This window comes from Thamnophis elegans, chromosome 9, assembly GCF_009769535.1.
Source record: "Thamnophis elegans isolate rThaEle1 chromosome 9, rThaEle1.pri, whole genome shotgun sequence".
NCBI lineage: Eukaryota > Metazoa > Chordata > Lepidosauria > Squamata > Colubridae > Thamnophis > Thamnophis elegans.
In genome coordinates this window covers 55,805,443-55,821,442 of record NC_045549.1, presented here as the reverse complement: position 1 = coordinate 55,821,442, position 16,000 = coordinate 55,805,443, and the positions used below count along the sequence as shown (strand labels likewise).

Below are 16,000 nucleotides of genomic sequence, written 5' to 3'. Positions count from 1 at the left end.
GAGCTGTCCTGTTAAAGAAGGATGAAGCCATAGCCGCTCTAATCAACCAGGTGGCTGACTGGTGGCCCTTTAATGAGGATGTGCTCCACCCTTCTATCCTCAGCCTTCAGGGCATTTTCCAGATTGCTTGGGGCCACATTGGGTGAGGACAATGCCGCTATCGGAGCATCCACCGAGGAGACCTCCAAGGCCTTGGCTAGATCTGGCCCAATATTGTAAAAAAGTTTGTTTTCCCTGGGCAGAGGGAAAAGGGCCCGACCCCGGGGATTTCCATTGGTGTTGGACTACGTCCAGAAAGAAGTGGGGTGAAGGAACTACCTCCTTCTGCACAATGGGTTTGGTAAGCATCAGTCCAGCTGAATCCCTTTTGGTTGCCTGGACCTAGTGGCCTGAGCTGACTCTAGATTGGCTATTTTCTGAGTCCTAAGCAAAAGAGATCTGAACATGGCAGGCTTGAAGAGGGATCTGGTCGTGATCCGAATTCTCATCATCTGACAGCTGAGAATCCTGAAGGGCCTGGTCCTCCTCATCCTCCAAGGAGGAGGAGCTTTCCGAAGACCCCTAGGACCCTGCCTCCTGGACCGGGGCTACCCTTGATTGGCCCGTTGACGCTATTCTCTTACTATGTTTCTTATGCTTTTGGGCAGCAGAGGAGGTTTTTTGTTGGAAGTCTGCTGCAATACCCCATCTAATGGCTTCAGTAATAATGGCTGCCATATCAGGAGGGGAGGTACTACTACACAGGCTGGTAGCTACCCATGCCATAGGTGAGACGGCAGAACCTGCGGCCCCTGGGCTGTCTGTCCCTTCCGAGGCAGAGGGCTGAGGGGCCTCCTCCATGTCTAAGTCCTCAATCCCAGAACCTTCACTGTCTGTAGATAGAGCTTCCTCAGGGCCTAGGGCCTTGGCTGGTGCAGGGGTCTCAGAAGGAGAGGGAACTGCCACCGCCTGGGTCACTGTCTCCAACTGTTTCTGTGCCTCCTTCTGGGCCTTGGCAATTGTTTGGCTATGGCCTTTTGCCTCCTGAGTTCTGCTCTCTGTGTGGCCTTTGACTTGCCCTTGTTTTTACCTCCTTTCTTAGGTGAAGGGGACTTGCACCTGCTGGGAAGGCAAAGGGGAGATGGGCCTTCCAGAGAGTCATCCAACAAGGGGATGAGGTCTCTCTTGCACCTCCTTCCATTCTTGTACTCTCTCTGACTAGCTACTTAAGGTTAATAAATGGAGGTGGATATCCCAATTAAGGGCACGCCAGGGCCTGGTTTCTAGGTAAACGAGAGCAGATGATGGCCCTTCTAGACAGCGAAATTAAGGTAAAAGGGAAATAACAATGAAGAATCATCATGATCTTTAAAGGTAGTCCCCAACTTATGATCATTCATTCAGTGACTGTTCAAAGTTACCGTGATACTGACCAGTCTAATGATCAGTCTTCAAAGTTACAATCATTGTAGCAGTAACGTGAACAAAATTTGGGCCTGTAGCAGCCCACCCATACTAAACACTCATATGGTCACTTCAATTCCCCCCTATTTCCACTCATCTATACATCCTTTTGATCTCCCTACCTGACTTTGGCTTTCTTCCCAACACCTGCTTTGCTCACAAGACCTGTGAAAAATGGCTTTCATGTGTCCAGCAGCTTCCTTGCAAAAGGACAGGGCAGTCACGCCTCTTCAGCAGTGGGAGCAAGAAAACAGCAAAGGTCAGCTAGGGTGGCAGCAGTGGCCTTAGAGTGCAAAGTGGCTGAGACTGGGACTTATTGCCCACACCTGGCATAAATTAACTGCATAGTATTTTATATTATTTAATAAAGCTCATTAAGAGGTAAAGATCTAGAAACATTTTTACAAGGAAATATTCAGGCTAAGATTTAATTTAACACTGGCCATTTCATTGCATAAGTGTTATGTAGGCATGGCATTATAAAATATTTATATCCCAGAAATATTTGCAAATGTGTTGATGACAGTGTAATAAAAATTATAACAACAGCTATTATTGAAATGGGAAGGTTTGGAAGAAAAATTCAACTAAAACACTAGTAATAATGAAAACATTGGAGCCAAAGCACTTTACCAGACTTGGCAATAGTTGACTTTATTAAAAAAAAACTACCTTGCTTGATAAGATGGAAAGTATGAATAGAAGTCAATGCTTCTGTTCTCTAAGCAGCTCACCAGAGAAGATACAAGAAAAGATTTGTTGATCTAGTGTTTATAGTTTAGCATTCTGTTAGAGGCCACTGTGCATAGAAAACACTTAAATAGGCTGTGCTCATCTCTAAAAACTAAAATTATAAATATACTATTTCATTATAGAAATAAATATCAGAAAAACTCAAGCAGCCAGATTTTTGGTTTAGAATATTTGCTGAATCTAAACAGCCACAAAGAAGTAAATTGAAAATAAGGGATACATTAAAAAAACAACAACCATATTTCTCTGTTTGTTAAAGCTAGATTTACCCATTAAAACAATTTTGTTCAAGCATATGGAGTTATCCTTTTAGTATTTTATTTCATTTTTAATATGGGAAGTGACTTAAGAAAATGTATACCAGTAAAAAAGAGACTGACACTGAGCTTGTCAATCAGAAAGGTCGGCAGTTCAGTGGTTCGAATCCCTAGTGCCACGTAACTGAGTGGGCTCCCATTACTTGTCCCAGCTTCTGCCAACCTAGCATTTCGAAAGCATGTAAAAATGCAAGTATTAAAATAGGAATCACCTTTTGTGGGAGGGTAACAGTGTTCTGTGTGCCTTCGGCATTTAGTCATGGCGTCCACATGATCACGGAGACATCTTCGGACAACGCTGGGTCTTTGGCTTTGAAACGGAGATGAGCACCGCCCCCTAGAGTCAGGAGCAACTAGCACATATGTGCAAGGGGAACCTTTACCTTTACTTTACCAGTAAAACAACACTACTGTTGTGAAAAGTATTACTTGATGCTAGTTTTTCAGTCTTTGATGGTTTTATTCAAAATCCAAACCCTTGTTTAAATGGAGGTGTAAAACTCTTCTTTAAAGAAAAAAAAATAAAGCATTCTATGGATAGGTTGACATTTTACTTTTGACATTTAATTTCTCAAAGTCTGCTGGGATTAATGTGGAAAAACTTATGAAGAAGCAGCCGAAAATTTATGTTCTACTTCCAGTATACTAATTATGCTTATGTTTTGGATAAATTACATTTCTAATGTCTGTGTAAGACAAAAATGGTATATCTATTCCTTAACCTCCTGCCAGAATTGTTTTTCTCAATGTACTCTCTGTCTTTTTCTTTTATTAATATAGGGATCCTTTAAGAATTCAGCAGTTACAGAACCAAATCCGGCTGGAAAAAGAAGCAGACCAGTGGTGTCATCAGAAGCAAGCTAGTTTCCTCCAGAATCTTCCCTTGTCCCCAACTTTTCTCCCTCCATCTTCATTCCAAGAACTTGAGTCCAGCCATTGTCCTTCTCCTGTGCAAATGAGTGTTCTGAACTCTCATTCTTCTCCTGCCATGCAGACATCCAGTTCTTTCAACTATGCTCGTCCTAAACAATTTATTGCTGCACAAAATATTAGTCCTGCTTCGAGCTACGTAACACAGGCATCTGGCTCTTCCACATCTAGTCTTCCATCCCCAATATCTCCAACTGCTTCTCAGAAGCAGTATGGTAAAACATCTGCCCCTCCTTTTTCTCAGACATTTGCTCCTGAGGAAGAGTATCCGGGGTCTCCTTCCCCACCTCCTCCCCCTCCCCCTGTTTTTAGTCCTACATCTACTTTTTCAGTGGAAGATTCCTTTCCACTGCCACCACCTCCACCTCCTCTCCCAGCTTCTGTCCACTCACCTTCCTGCAGTTTTTCTCCAACATCCAGATTGTCCAGCTCTAATCAGTCTCCAGCAGCCTTTCTCAGCTCCATGCTACCATCTCGGCCATCTCCAATGTCCGTTAATGCATTAGGACTTCCCAAAAGTGTTACACCATCGTAAGTATGAACATTTGGTGAAGTTCTCAAAAATAGTTTTTCTTATTTATTCTTAATTTTGAAATGCATGAATTTATTGTATGTATAAAACCTAAGTAAATGTATATTTTTCTGTAGAAGAGTGGGAAATGTTTTTCATAATTTTTCATTAGGATTGTTGTTTCTTTGATTTACAAGATTGATAACAATTGATACTTTTTTTATACAGGTCTGATTTTTTCTCATTCTCAATTATCCAAAATATAATAGTCAAGATTTCTAATAATTTAACATTCTGTATTTTGTGCACCAGGAATCTATATGCAAGTTTCATTTGAAGGGACATAAACGTTTATTCTTGTGAATTGAGCTCTTTTTTTAATTATAAAGATTTTTTTTAATTTTTGAATAAACACAAACAGACAAAACACAAAAAAACCACAAAACCATCTTCCATTACAAATTGTAGAAAGTTTGTCAATTGGTAACAAAAACTTCCGTGCATCCCTTCCGTAGTCATCACCTACAATTCATATCAAATCATATATTTTAAATCAAAAATATTTATATATATTACTATCATCATACCTTAACCTTCATTTGATTATAATTGTTTTTACGTCCTTTTATATAAAATATTCCAGATTTAAAGCAAAACCACATAATGGCATTCCATTAGCTCTTCCAGTATCATCCAGTAACATTACATCTTTATAACATGTTGTAAATAAAAATTGGTTATATTTAATAACAGAATTTCTAAACTTCCTTTTGTAGTCATTTGCAATTTATGTCAAATTTCCTCTTATCAGACCAATACATATATATGCATTATTATCATTATCAATCAGTTATTTACTGTATCCATTATCACTTCATTTTAAAAATTATGCTCTAAATTTAACTAAATTTGACTTAATGTTTTTATTATAAGCTTTCATTACATCAACCTGTGTCTTTCCCGTAATAGTGCAGTCTTATGTCTCTTGCCATTTGTGGCATTAGTATTCTGGTTATTTCCTTAATAAGTTTTGTATGGACTTCTCTTCACAACTTATTGCTTATTACATATCGTGTATAAGCTCAAAACCCTCCATCTGCTTCTTTGATCAGCTTATCTTTGATTATCACTAGTGCTTCTGACAAAATTTATCTCCTTAGTTCCATCAATTCTTCTCTCTTTTCTTCTTCTATACTTTGAAATCTGGGGTAGAGCTCCAGTCCATCTATTTTCCCTCTCCATATTCCACTTTTTCCTTTTCCAACCACATTCAATTCACTGTCGGTATCAACAATTTTCTTGTCTCTTTGTTTATTTTTTCCTTCAGTTTTTAGAACTCTGACCTCCACTTTCTTCATTTGATAAACATCCTCAATTTTTCCATCAAATTTTACTGTTCTACGATCTATGTTCTCCAATCTCTTATCCATTTCCTCTGTTACTTCTAATAATTTTTGAATTTCAAACATAATCTTTTGCAATGTTAAGGTTTCTTTTTCATGTTGCACCATTCTTCCAACTTGTAAACACTGCCACTCTGGCATTCAAAACTTTTTATTAAATTCATTTATAATCTTTCAAGACAAGGCTTTGTTTTCTACTCCAGCTGCCAATAAAGCTCCTGAAAAGCACCTGTATAAACAACCCATGCTCTTCTCACTATCACTCTCTGTAAACAAGCTGAGGAACCTTGAAATGCAAAGTCAAATGATCAAAGAGAAAAAAGAATAGACAATATTTCTAAGCCTTCCAAGCCTCCAGCCTCCAAGTGGCAGTGTTACTTCCTTTCCCTCGTTATTCCAGCCCACTTTGTATTCCTTTTATATCTTCTTTATATTCCAGACTAAAAAAAACAAAATTCTTAAATGGAGGGGAAAAAAAACCATCCAATCCAGCATTATAAAAATAAGGAAAAAGATTTTAATCCATAGGTATTAAAAAAAGAATATAAAAAGTAGTAGAAGAAAAACTAATCCATTCAATTTAAAGAATGGGAAACATTTACAAAAGTTCCATCCATAAAAGAAAATTAAAAAAGGATAACACACTGTCTAATGTAGCTTAATTTCACCGCTTGTTTCCTTCTGTTTTCAAATTTAATTTAGGTTTAATTTTTTTGGGGGTAGTCACTTTTATAATAAGATTTCCTCACCAGATGGACACACTTTCTCTTTCTGTTTTCCTTCCATTCCGGAGCTGTCCCAACTTCAGCAGCTTCAATGACTGTGCTTCTGTTGCCAGCAAAAAGAGATTCCCCTGGATCAATCAGGGACTTAGCAGTGTCCTTGAAATCAGCAGAATGTACTCTTCCCTGTCAACGTCTCTTCAGGACGGTTTAGGTCCAAAAGAACCGTCTAGTGGCAAAAATATTGACTGCGATCTTGGAGCTCCAAGATCGCACGTCGTGTCGTTGCGACGTCAGCTCTCCACTCCGAACTGAGCTCTTTGATGATGATTAATTCAGCCTCATTCCTTGAAACACCCTTTTCAAAAAGTCTTTACCTCTATGATAATCTAACTGGAATAGTATACCATATATAACTTATTTTCAGTGCAAATCCTTTGGCAGAATAGATCTACATGGAAACATTTGCCTTAGTTTGTTATACTGCTAAATTTATTCCTAAATCTGTTTATCACCTTAAAGAGCCTCATGTCAATACTGACTAACATTTTATGATTTATTCATTTTAAAACGACTTTGGTTCTTAGGTTACCTCATTTTAATTATTTGAAATTTGTTTAAATGTTTGGTTCCTGCTCCTTTTTTATTTTATTTTTTTTAATGAAAAGGGAGCAAGAAAAGTGATTCCTTGTAGTATGATCAAAAGGTCTCTTCTCTCTGATAGTCCTCAATTTTTTAAAAAAAAAACTGTTTATTTCCATTAATTCTATGGTCTTCTCCATACTACTAAGATTCAAAAAGATTACTGCAAGGGGGCATGAGAAAAGGAATTCATTTTATGCAGTTTTTGAACAAGATATTTTATGCCTAACATGCTCTTGTTTGTGTGTGTGTGTGTGTGTGAGCACACACCTGTGTGTGTACCTGCAAGTCAGTGTTTATATCTAGCAACTCCTAGTCTTTGCCCTTTTCTTGGAAAGATTTCAGAAGTGCTTTGTCATTGCTTTCTTCCTAGTGTTGAGAGGGAGGGAGAGCTACTGGCCCAAGATCACCCAGCAGGCTTTGTGTTTGTGGCAGAACTAGAACTCATGAACTTTTGTTTTCTATTGCCTTCACCACTATACCAAACTGGGCTCTTTCTATATGCCTTAAATTTCCTTTTAAAAGTCCACTTTTATTAAACATACTGTACAATACTGTTTATCACTATATGGTCCATCTCCATATTTTGTAAGAACAAGTCTTATAATAGATTGTATTCTTATATTATTTTCCAAGGTTTTTTTCCATTTGTCTTGAGATATATTCATGTGGCTATGATTTAATCAAGAGGACAGCATGTTACAAAGTATAAGCTTTGAAAAATGCATAATTTCCCCACTTCTATTCTGCTATTGTACTTCAATACAATATAAGGGTTTTTTTCACCATTTGGCAGTCTATACAATAACTTTCCAAACTGGAATATAATTAGTTGAAACAATTTAATCAGGTTCTTCATAATTATATTTTTATTTCATTTTAATTTGTATTGTTTTAGATTTTGAATGACCATCTAGTTTATACGATATACATTTCAATTAATTTTATACTATATATTTCATTCAAATTATATCCTAGTGTGCTTTGTTTTAAAGCACTTTAAACTTTGCTTACTTTTTAAAATAAACGTTTATTAAATTAGAATAAAAAGATTCAAGAATGTATGTTATTAAACATTATTTTTGAATTATAGAGTAAGAAAGATAACCTTCACAGAGATATCCAGGAATATTACTTAAAAAAAAAAAATCCAGGACAAGATAAGTTTCCGAACAACTCAGGCTGACTAGAATATAAGAAGGGGTAGAATGCAGAATGGGCTGTCACTTTTTGCTTGAAGAATAGTCCTTTGGCCTATGGCAAGATGCCATATGAAGTATTGTATAATCTTATAAATGGCCACCCAGATAGTTCAAGGCAAACCTTATTTCAAGAAAAAAGAGAGTGCCTGGCAGTGGTGGATTCCAAATTTTTTAACAACCAGTACTCTGCTGGGTGGATGTGGCTGTGTGTGTGTGAGTGAGTGTGTGTGTGTTTGTGTGTGTGTGTATGTGAGTGAGGGAGAGGGAGAGGGAGGGAGAGACTGACTCTGACTGCGTCAAGCTAGACTAGGAGAGGTGGCTGCAAAAGGAAGAGAAGCTGGGTAAGCTGTTTTTGGGGTGTTTTTCAGCTGTTTTCTGGGCCATTTTCGGGCCTTCTTTCAGGCTGTTTCCAGGCCATTTGGGGGGCAATTTTGGCCAGAAAAATGGCCTGAAAATGGCGCAAAAAATGGCCTGTTTGTGGGTATTTTTCAGACTGTTTTCAGGTCAGTTTTGGGGGCATTTTTCACCCTGGAAATTGTCTGGAAAATGGCCTGTTTTGGGGCCATTTTCAGGCCATTTTTTGGCCTGTTTTCAGGCCAATTTTGGCTGGAAAAACAGCCTGAAAATAGCCTGTTTTGGGGGCAGTTTTCAGGCTGTTTTTCGGGCTGATTTTGGCCTGAAAAATGGTCTGAAAAAGAGGTGGGGTGGGGCCAGCCGGTGGTCCAATTTCCCAGTTTTCCAAACCATGCAGAATCATAGCAACCAGTTCGGGAGAACCGGTCGGAACCAGCAGCATCCCACCTCTGGTGCCTGGCCCAAGGTCACCCAGCTGGCTTTCATGCTTAAAGTGGGATTAGAACTCATAGTTTCCTGGTTTCTTGGCCAGAATTTTAACCATTTCACAAGACTAGTTCTTGAATATAATATTAATACAATCAGATATTGATTTCCATCTATTCCAAATCTTGTCTTTAAGATGTTATTGTTCCTTTCCTCCCTTTTTTCTAATATATGAGAGCATGCACTGAGGGATGAGAAATGTTATCATATAGGCAATTGCTACTGAAACTCAACAGCTGCCAAGTCATAACAATAGCAAGAAGGACAACAACAATAATGCTGACTCCTACAGACTCTGGGCGGCTTACCATACAAACATAAAACAAAGCAGTTAAAAACATACAACGCATAGGCTGTCTGGGTTAAAATAATCATAACAATAGCAAACTAAACTGAGGTGCCACAACCCCAGGTCTTGGGACCAAAGCCTTAAATCCTTTTTGGCCCCAAGAGAGAAGCTGCTTTCAGTATCTCTTGGGATGGAGATGGCGGATGCTGTTCCAGAGGGCAGAAGCTACACTATAGAAGGCGTAACCAGACAACACTTTTTTCATAAAATATGTAAAAATTTGTAATAAAAAATAAAAACCTTGAGAAAAAAAAGAATTTGAGTGATTTAAAAGCACTAGTAATAAATTGCTTTGAGTACTTTTTAAAAGGGATAGAATTTGGTTTACTTCTTCTGTTTCAGGTTGTTGTTCTTATAGCCAGGGTATTCTTAATTACTGACATTTCTGGATTTTTTTTTCTTTCCTTCAAGCTGATTATTAGCTAATAGTTCATTTTGCATTGAAGTTCTGATTTTTTGTTCCACAGTTAACCCTCTCAGTGAATCTAGATAAACCTCATTAGCAAATTTAACATGTTTTTTTAAGATTACCTCCAAACACAAAATGCTTATTATCGGCCTATAATTTTGCCAGAGTTCATGATTTCATAATTACCCTTTCCCTTTTAATTTTAGCTATTACCTAGTCAAATTCAGATAATTAAAAACCTTGCAAGCAAAATGACAGCTAGCATATTTCAGCTGCAAAAATTCAGATGGCTACAGGATGGGAGTAAAGAATTAGAAATGTTCAGCTTGAAAGAAACCGATTTTGATTTTATTATTATATATACAGTATATTTCATTGTTTATAATCAGTTTGTGTATACACAAGGTATGTGATCTGTTTCTTCTGATTCTTTACACAATCTCACTTTGAATCATTTGGGAGTTTTCAATTCTGACCTTGATTGCATTAGTTTGACTAGCTTGGTCTTGAGCAGCCAAAATATAATATTAATTAAAATAAAACGTTAGCACTCATTAACCTTAGAATTTCTTTATATAGACCTGTCATGTTTTAAACTATTAGTGATTTATTTACAGGGGATTTCCCAAAAAATCAGGCAGAACTGCCAGGATTGCATCTGATGAAGAAATTCAGGGCACAAAAGATGCTGTTATCCAGGACCTGGAAAGAAAACTTCGCTTCAAGGAAGATCTCTTGAACAACGGCCAGCCAGTATGTAGCTTGCTGTAACTCTAAATAGTTTTCTTACTTTATGTACATTTCGAGAGAATTTAACTTTGCACTCATGTGGATTTCAATTTTATATGATATTGCATTCAATTATAGCTGGTATTGCATAGTAGGAGGAGACAGATTTTCAAATACAGAATTGAGTTGCAAGATCCAAACTGAAATATTCTCTATTGTGGTTTTCCACTGTGCACTGAGATTCGATGTGAAAGATATATAGGGCCCAAATCCTTATTTTGCACTCAGAAGTTTCTTACACTTATGTCATGGAATCTTTCCTTCCAACTTATAATTACTACATCCTGCAAATGTTGCCTATGGTTGGTCTATTTATGATTTCTTTGAATACAGTATGGATCTGATATATCTTTTTATGTTACCACTGGATACTTATATTTATCATTTTTTATTTAATCAATTTATATTACATTATTACTTTTCAGCATAAAGATGTAGGCTAATAAGCAAATTGACTTTTGCTATTAGCAGGATAATGTGGGAAAAAGAAAAAATAAGTACCAAGGAACACTTAGTTTCAGGGCCATTCTTACTTTCTTAAAAGTGAAATATTACTACATGGGCTTTCAACAAAAAGACAATAAATGTGTTTAACACCTGTAGAGGCTACAGGAATCAGGCATGCCTCTTGCGTAAGAAGGGGAAAACAGTTAAGTACCGTTGAGTGAGTTTCTAGGATCACTGCCAGCAATCAGAATTTCATGTTCTACAGGTGAAACTCAAAAAATTAGAATATCGACTTCCTGGGGGCGTGGCCTGTTGCCGAGGAGGGCTCCACCGAGCTCCTCAGAGATCTGGTCTGTATATCTAAATAAGATCATAGATAGCACCCCTTTTTGGCAAAAAAAGGGGCAGGGAGTAGCTCTGTAGGCGAGGGTCTATTCGTAAGCCACAGCCTTTTTCTTTTTTTTGGCTGTGGACAGAGATTAGATCCAACCGGAGCAGAGCTTTTATCTCCAGCCAGTTCTTCTCAGCTGCCTTTTTTTTTTGGCAGCCCCAGACAGGCTAGCCCCCCCCAGGACAAAACAAAGTTTTTTCAAGCTAGAATTGATACGGGCAGGTCCCACCCCTGTGAGATTTATGCTTTTATTACTATCTTAAATACCAGCACCATTTGTCTTAGAGACTTCTTTGCCTAAATGGACTTCAAAATGGCGATTTCTCTCCGTGGATGATTGATAGTGGATGTACTTAGCCGGTTTTACCTTCCTGCAGACCGCTCCTTAACAAAATAAACTCTTCTTCTTTGGAAATAGAGGGGAGCAAAGCGCTGCTTACTTGTTTATTTATTATGGCACCCAGGTCAAAGAAGCGTCTTGCTACAAATGTGTCTAAAGAATTTAAAGAATTTTTACTGGAACCACAGCCTTTGTCTCCTATGCCCTCTACTGGAGAATTTCTAACACAGGAATATTTCTTTAAAATGTTTAATGCCTTTAAACAAGAAATTAAGGAATTTGTATTGGAACTATATGATGATTTAAAGTCTAAAGTTAATCAAATGAAGGCGAATACGTTTGCAGCCGTGTCTGCCCTGTCAGATTACTCTGCTGAAATAGAGAACAAATTGGAAAGTTTGGAGAAGGCTAATTTTAATTTGACTACCAATATTCAAATTTTACAACAAAAAATTAGAGACAATGAAGAACAGCTCATGATGATAAATTTTAATAGGAAGGCATTTGCAATAAGAGTCAGAGGATTCCGTGAAAAGGAGCAAGAGAATTTGAAACAGACCTTTGCTGAAGCCTTCAGCTATGCGGTGGGAAGCCCGGGACTTAACTTTGATTGGCAGATTCGGAAAATCTATCGCCAGAACTCATTGATAGCGGAACAGCGACAGCTCCCGAGGGACATAATTATACATTTCTCTACAAAAGAATCTAGAAATGCGATTGTGCAAAAGTTTTATAATAACAGTCTCCGAGTTGATGGCCAGAACTTGATTGTCTTCAAAGAAATACCTTTCCAGATGTTAAAGGCAAGAAGGGACTACACCTTTTTAACTAAGGAGCTTAGGAGTCAACAGATTCGATACAGATGGGAGGCCCCTGCCGGCATCACGGTTACATTTGAGAATCAAAGATTTCGTCTTAACTCTGTTTCGGAGGCTCAAGATTTCTATTGCAGGATTCTGAAGGCGGGACTTCCTGACTCGCTTGGAAGAGAGGAGAGACAAGCGGAAGGAGAAGGCAAACGGCAGGCCATGTGGTTGCAAGATGGAGGGGGTAGCCCTTCCTCCCTCGGAGAAGCAGAAAAACGGAGATCGAGAATTTAGACATTTTAAAATACTCGCCAAAGTTGAGGACTGAATGGGGGTTTGAGACCTCTCTCCGGTAGAAAAAGCGGACTAATTCTTATTAGAAGGGAAAGCTGGGTGAAACTACTTTGAGCTAGATTTTAAATTAACATTAGCATAAATTTGATAGTGGTAAACATCAGACAAGCAAGGGATGAGGGTAAAATATATGTGGAATGATTTACGTTGTTTAAGGCTTATTAGAACAGAAAGCCGGTTGGGATTATCTTAAGATAAGTGTAAAAAGAATGCGGAATGATTTATGTTGTTTAAACTTTGTTAGAAGGGACTATTTTAAAACAGAAGGTTAACTGACTCTTGCTGAAAGTATTGTTTGAATATGTGGAATGATCCATGCTATTTAACTTTTATTAGAAGGGAAAGTTGGTTGAAATTGCTTTGAGTTAGATTTTAAACAAATGCTAGTATAAATTTGATAGTGGTAAATATTAGACAAGTAAGGGATGAGGGTAAAATGCATGTGGAATGAACTACGTTATTTAAATCCTATCAGAAGAGAAAGTCGGTTGGAATTATCTTAAGATAGAAATTGATTTCTGTGTAAAGTAATATTTGATCTACGCTGTTTAATTTTACTAAGAAGGGGAAGCTTGGCTAGATTATTTTGAATTACTGTTTGAAAAGGAGGTTAAGAAAGATCACTTACGCTGTTTAAATTTTACTAGAAGGGAAAGTTTGATTACTCTTCTGTAAAGTCATATTTGAATATGTGGCATGAACCACGTTGCTTAAATCTTATCGGAAGGGATCATGAGGTTTAGGAAGAGGAACGCGAGAGTCTACAGAAGGTTGGGGTAAATAGCAAAGAAGTAAGAGACGAGAATAAAATATAGATAGAATGATTTATACTATTTAAGCATAGATAAAGATGGGGGGCTGAGATCAACACAAAGAGTGGTTTTTTTTCTTTTTTTCTTCTTTTTTCTTTTCTCTTTTTTTTCTCTCTTCTTTTTTTTTCTGTTTTTCTTTCTTTTGACATATTACTTTTATTTTTTAATCCATATGTATACAAGATATTTTAGACAGAAGGTAGTGCCAGGTGTGGGCCCTGGGAAGTCGGGAGGATTGGGGATGGGGATTTGTGGGGTGGGGTGGGGGGGTGTTAAAATAGTCTTAATAAGAATAAGAATGTATTTATATACGGTGGTTTTTTCTTTCTTTTTTTTTTTTTTCCCTTGGTTCATTTTATCAAACAACACTCGAATAAAGGCATACACCAAGGAGGGAGGTAGAGGGAAAGAAGAGGGAGGAGTAAGGAAGGAGTAAGGGGAATGTAAGGAGGGTGTCTGGGGAGTAAGGGGAGAAAGGTTTGTGGGGAAAGGGAAGTAGGAGGGGAGTGTTAGAGGGAGAAAGGAAAGTTGGAGGGGGTAGATGGGGTGTATGGAGGATGGAATGGTTAGGTGGGGTTGTGAATGATGAGTTGTGTTTCCTTTTTATTTGTTCGTTTTATCCCCTTTTTCTTTTTTTCTTTTCTTATAGTAAATACCCTGTATATAAGTGATTGCAAATGGAATGTGAAAAATGAATAAAATACATTTAAAAAAAAAATTAGAATATCGTGCAAAAGTTCATTCATTTCAGTAATGCAACTTAAAAGGTGAAACTAATATATGAGATAAGACTCATTACATGTAAAGCAAGATAGTTCAAGCTGTGATTTGTCATAATTGTGATGATTATGGCGTACAGCTCATGAAAACCCCAAATCCACCATCTCAGAAAATTAGAATATTACATGCAATTAATAAAACAAGGATTGTACATAGAATAATATTGGACCTCTGAAAAGTATAAGCCTGCATATGTACTCAGTACTTGGTTTGGGCCCCTTTTGCAGCAATTATTGCCTCAATGCGGCATGGCATGGAAGCCATCAGCCTGTGGCACTGCTGAGGTGTTATGGAAGACCAGGATGCTTCAATAGTGACCTTTAGCTCTTCTGCATTGTTCGGTCTCATGTCTCTCATCTTTCTCTTGGCAATGCCTCATAGATTCTCTATGGGGTTCAAGTCAGGTGAGTTTGCTAGCCAATCAAGCACAGTAATCCAACGGTCATTGAACCAGGTTTTGGTGCTTTTGGCAAATCTCGTCTGCAGAAGGAAGCATGAAGTGCTCCAGAATCTCCTGGTAGACGGCTGCGACCCTGGTCTTAATGAAGCACAGTAGTCCAAAATCCTGTTGCTTAGTGGTCCAAAATCCTGATGCTCTGTGGTCCAAAGTCCTCTTTTCTGATGAGAGCAACTTTTGCATCTCATTTGGAAATCAAGGACCCAGAGTATGGAGGAAGAATGGAGAGGCCAATCAAGCACAATAATCCCACAGTCATTTCACAGTTTTTCATGCTTTTGGCAAAAGTTGCTCTCATCAGAAAAGAGAACTTTGGTCCTTATCTCATATGTTAGTTTCACCTTTTAAGTTGCATTACTGAAATAAATGAACTTTTGCACGATATTCTAATGTTTCGAGTTTCACCTGTAAGTTGTAGCTGTAAATTTTGAATATAATTAATTGGTCACCTGAAAAATTCATTTAAAATACTCATACTTGTTTTAATTTATATATTATAGTTTCAAAGTTCTATAAAGGGGAAATAAGACTTACCGTGTCCTCCTTCCTGTCCTGTATTCTTCTTTTGGTGTCAACGCTTTTGCAAAATTTAGACTTTGTCAGTAAAAATCACTAAGCAAGAGAATTGTTTTTATGGCATACTTGTATTACTGCACATACTATATAAAGCAATATAGAATTATTATACTAGGTTTTTATATTTTTATCTTGAACAATAGGAATAGCAGTAGCACCTATATACCATTTCACAGTGCTTTACAGCCCTTTCTAAGCAGTTTATAGAGTCAGCATGTTGCACCAACAATCTGGGTCCTCATTTTACTGAGCTTGGAAGGATGGAAGGCTGAGTCAACCTTGAGCCGTAGACTCAAACTGCCAAATTGCTGGCAGTTGTAAGTCAGCAGAATTAGCCTGCGTTCTAATCACTATACCACCATGGCTCTTTACTTTGTAATGAGGCAGAATACAAATCTCTTCAATATATATGTAAAATGTAAATATATAAAGCAAATATAAACCAACAAAATGAGACTTCATTGCAGGATCTGGAACAATACGTGTTGTTCAGCTCTGCAGATTACAACTGTTATGAGTCTAAACCAGCATAGACAAAGCCTGCAATACAGCCTGCCTCAACTTGTAATCCTCTAGATGTGTTAAATTTCCAGCCAGTATGGCCAAAGGCAACCCTGGATATGGCCAGATTAAGGAAGTTTGTAACAAATCAGCTTCTTTGTCTAGGCTTAGAACAAGTTTGATCCAGAGGTTTCATTCCTCAGATAGAGAGGAATCTCCTCTCTAG

At 37.7% G+C, this 16,000-nt stretch overlaps 1 protein-coding gene across 2 annotated transcripts in view; it reads left to right on the top strand.

Moving 5' to 3' along the window:
* Window positions 1-16,000, top strand: part of PALLD (palladin, cytoskeletal associated protein) — a 207,587-nt gene that overhangs the window by 163,008 nt on the left and 28,579 nt on the right. For both annotated transcript variants that reach the window (XM_032224482.1, XM_032224483.1), the window contains 2 exons: window positions 3,294-3,974; window positions 10,139-10,274. In XM_032224482.1, coding sequence (XP_032080373.1) covers window positions 3,294-3,974; window positions 10,139-10,274 — 817 coding nt within the window. The remainder of the gene's footprint in view (window positions 1-3,293; window positions 3,975-10,138; window positions 10,275-16,000) is intronic.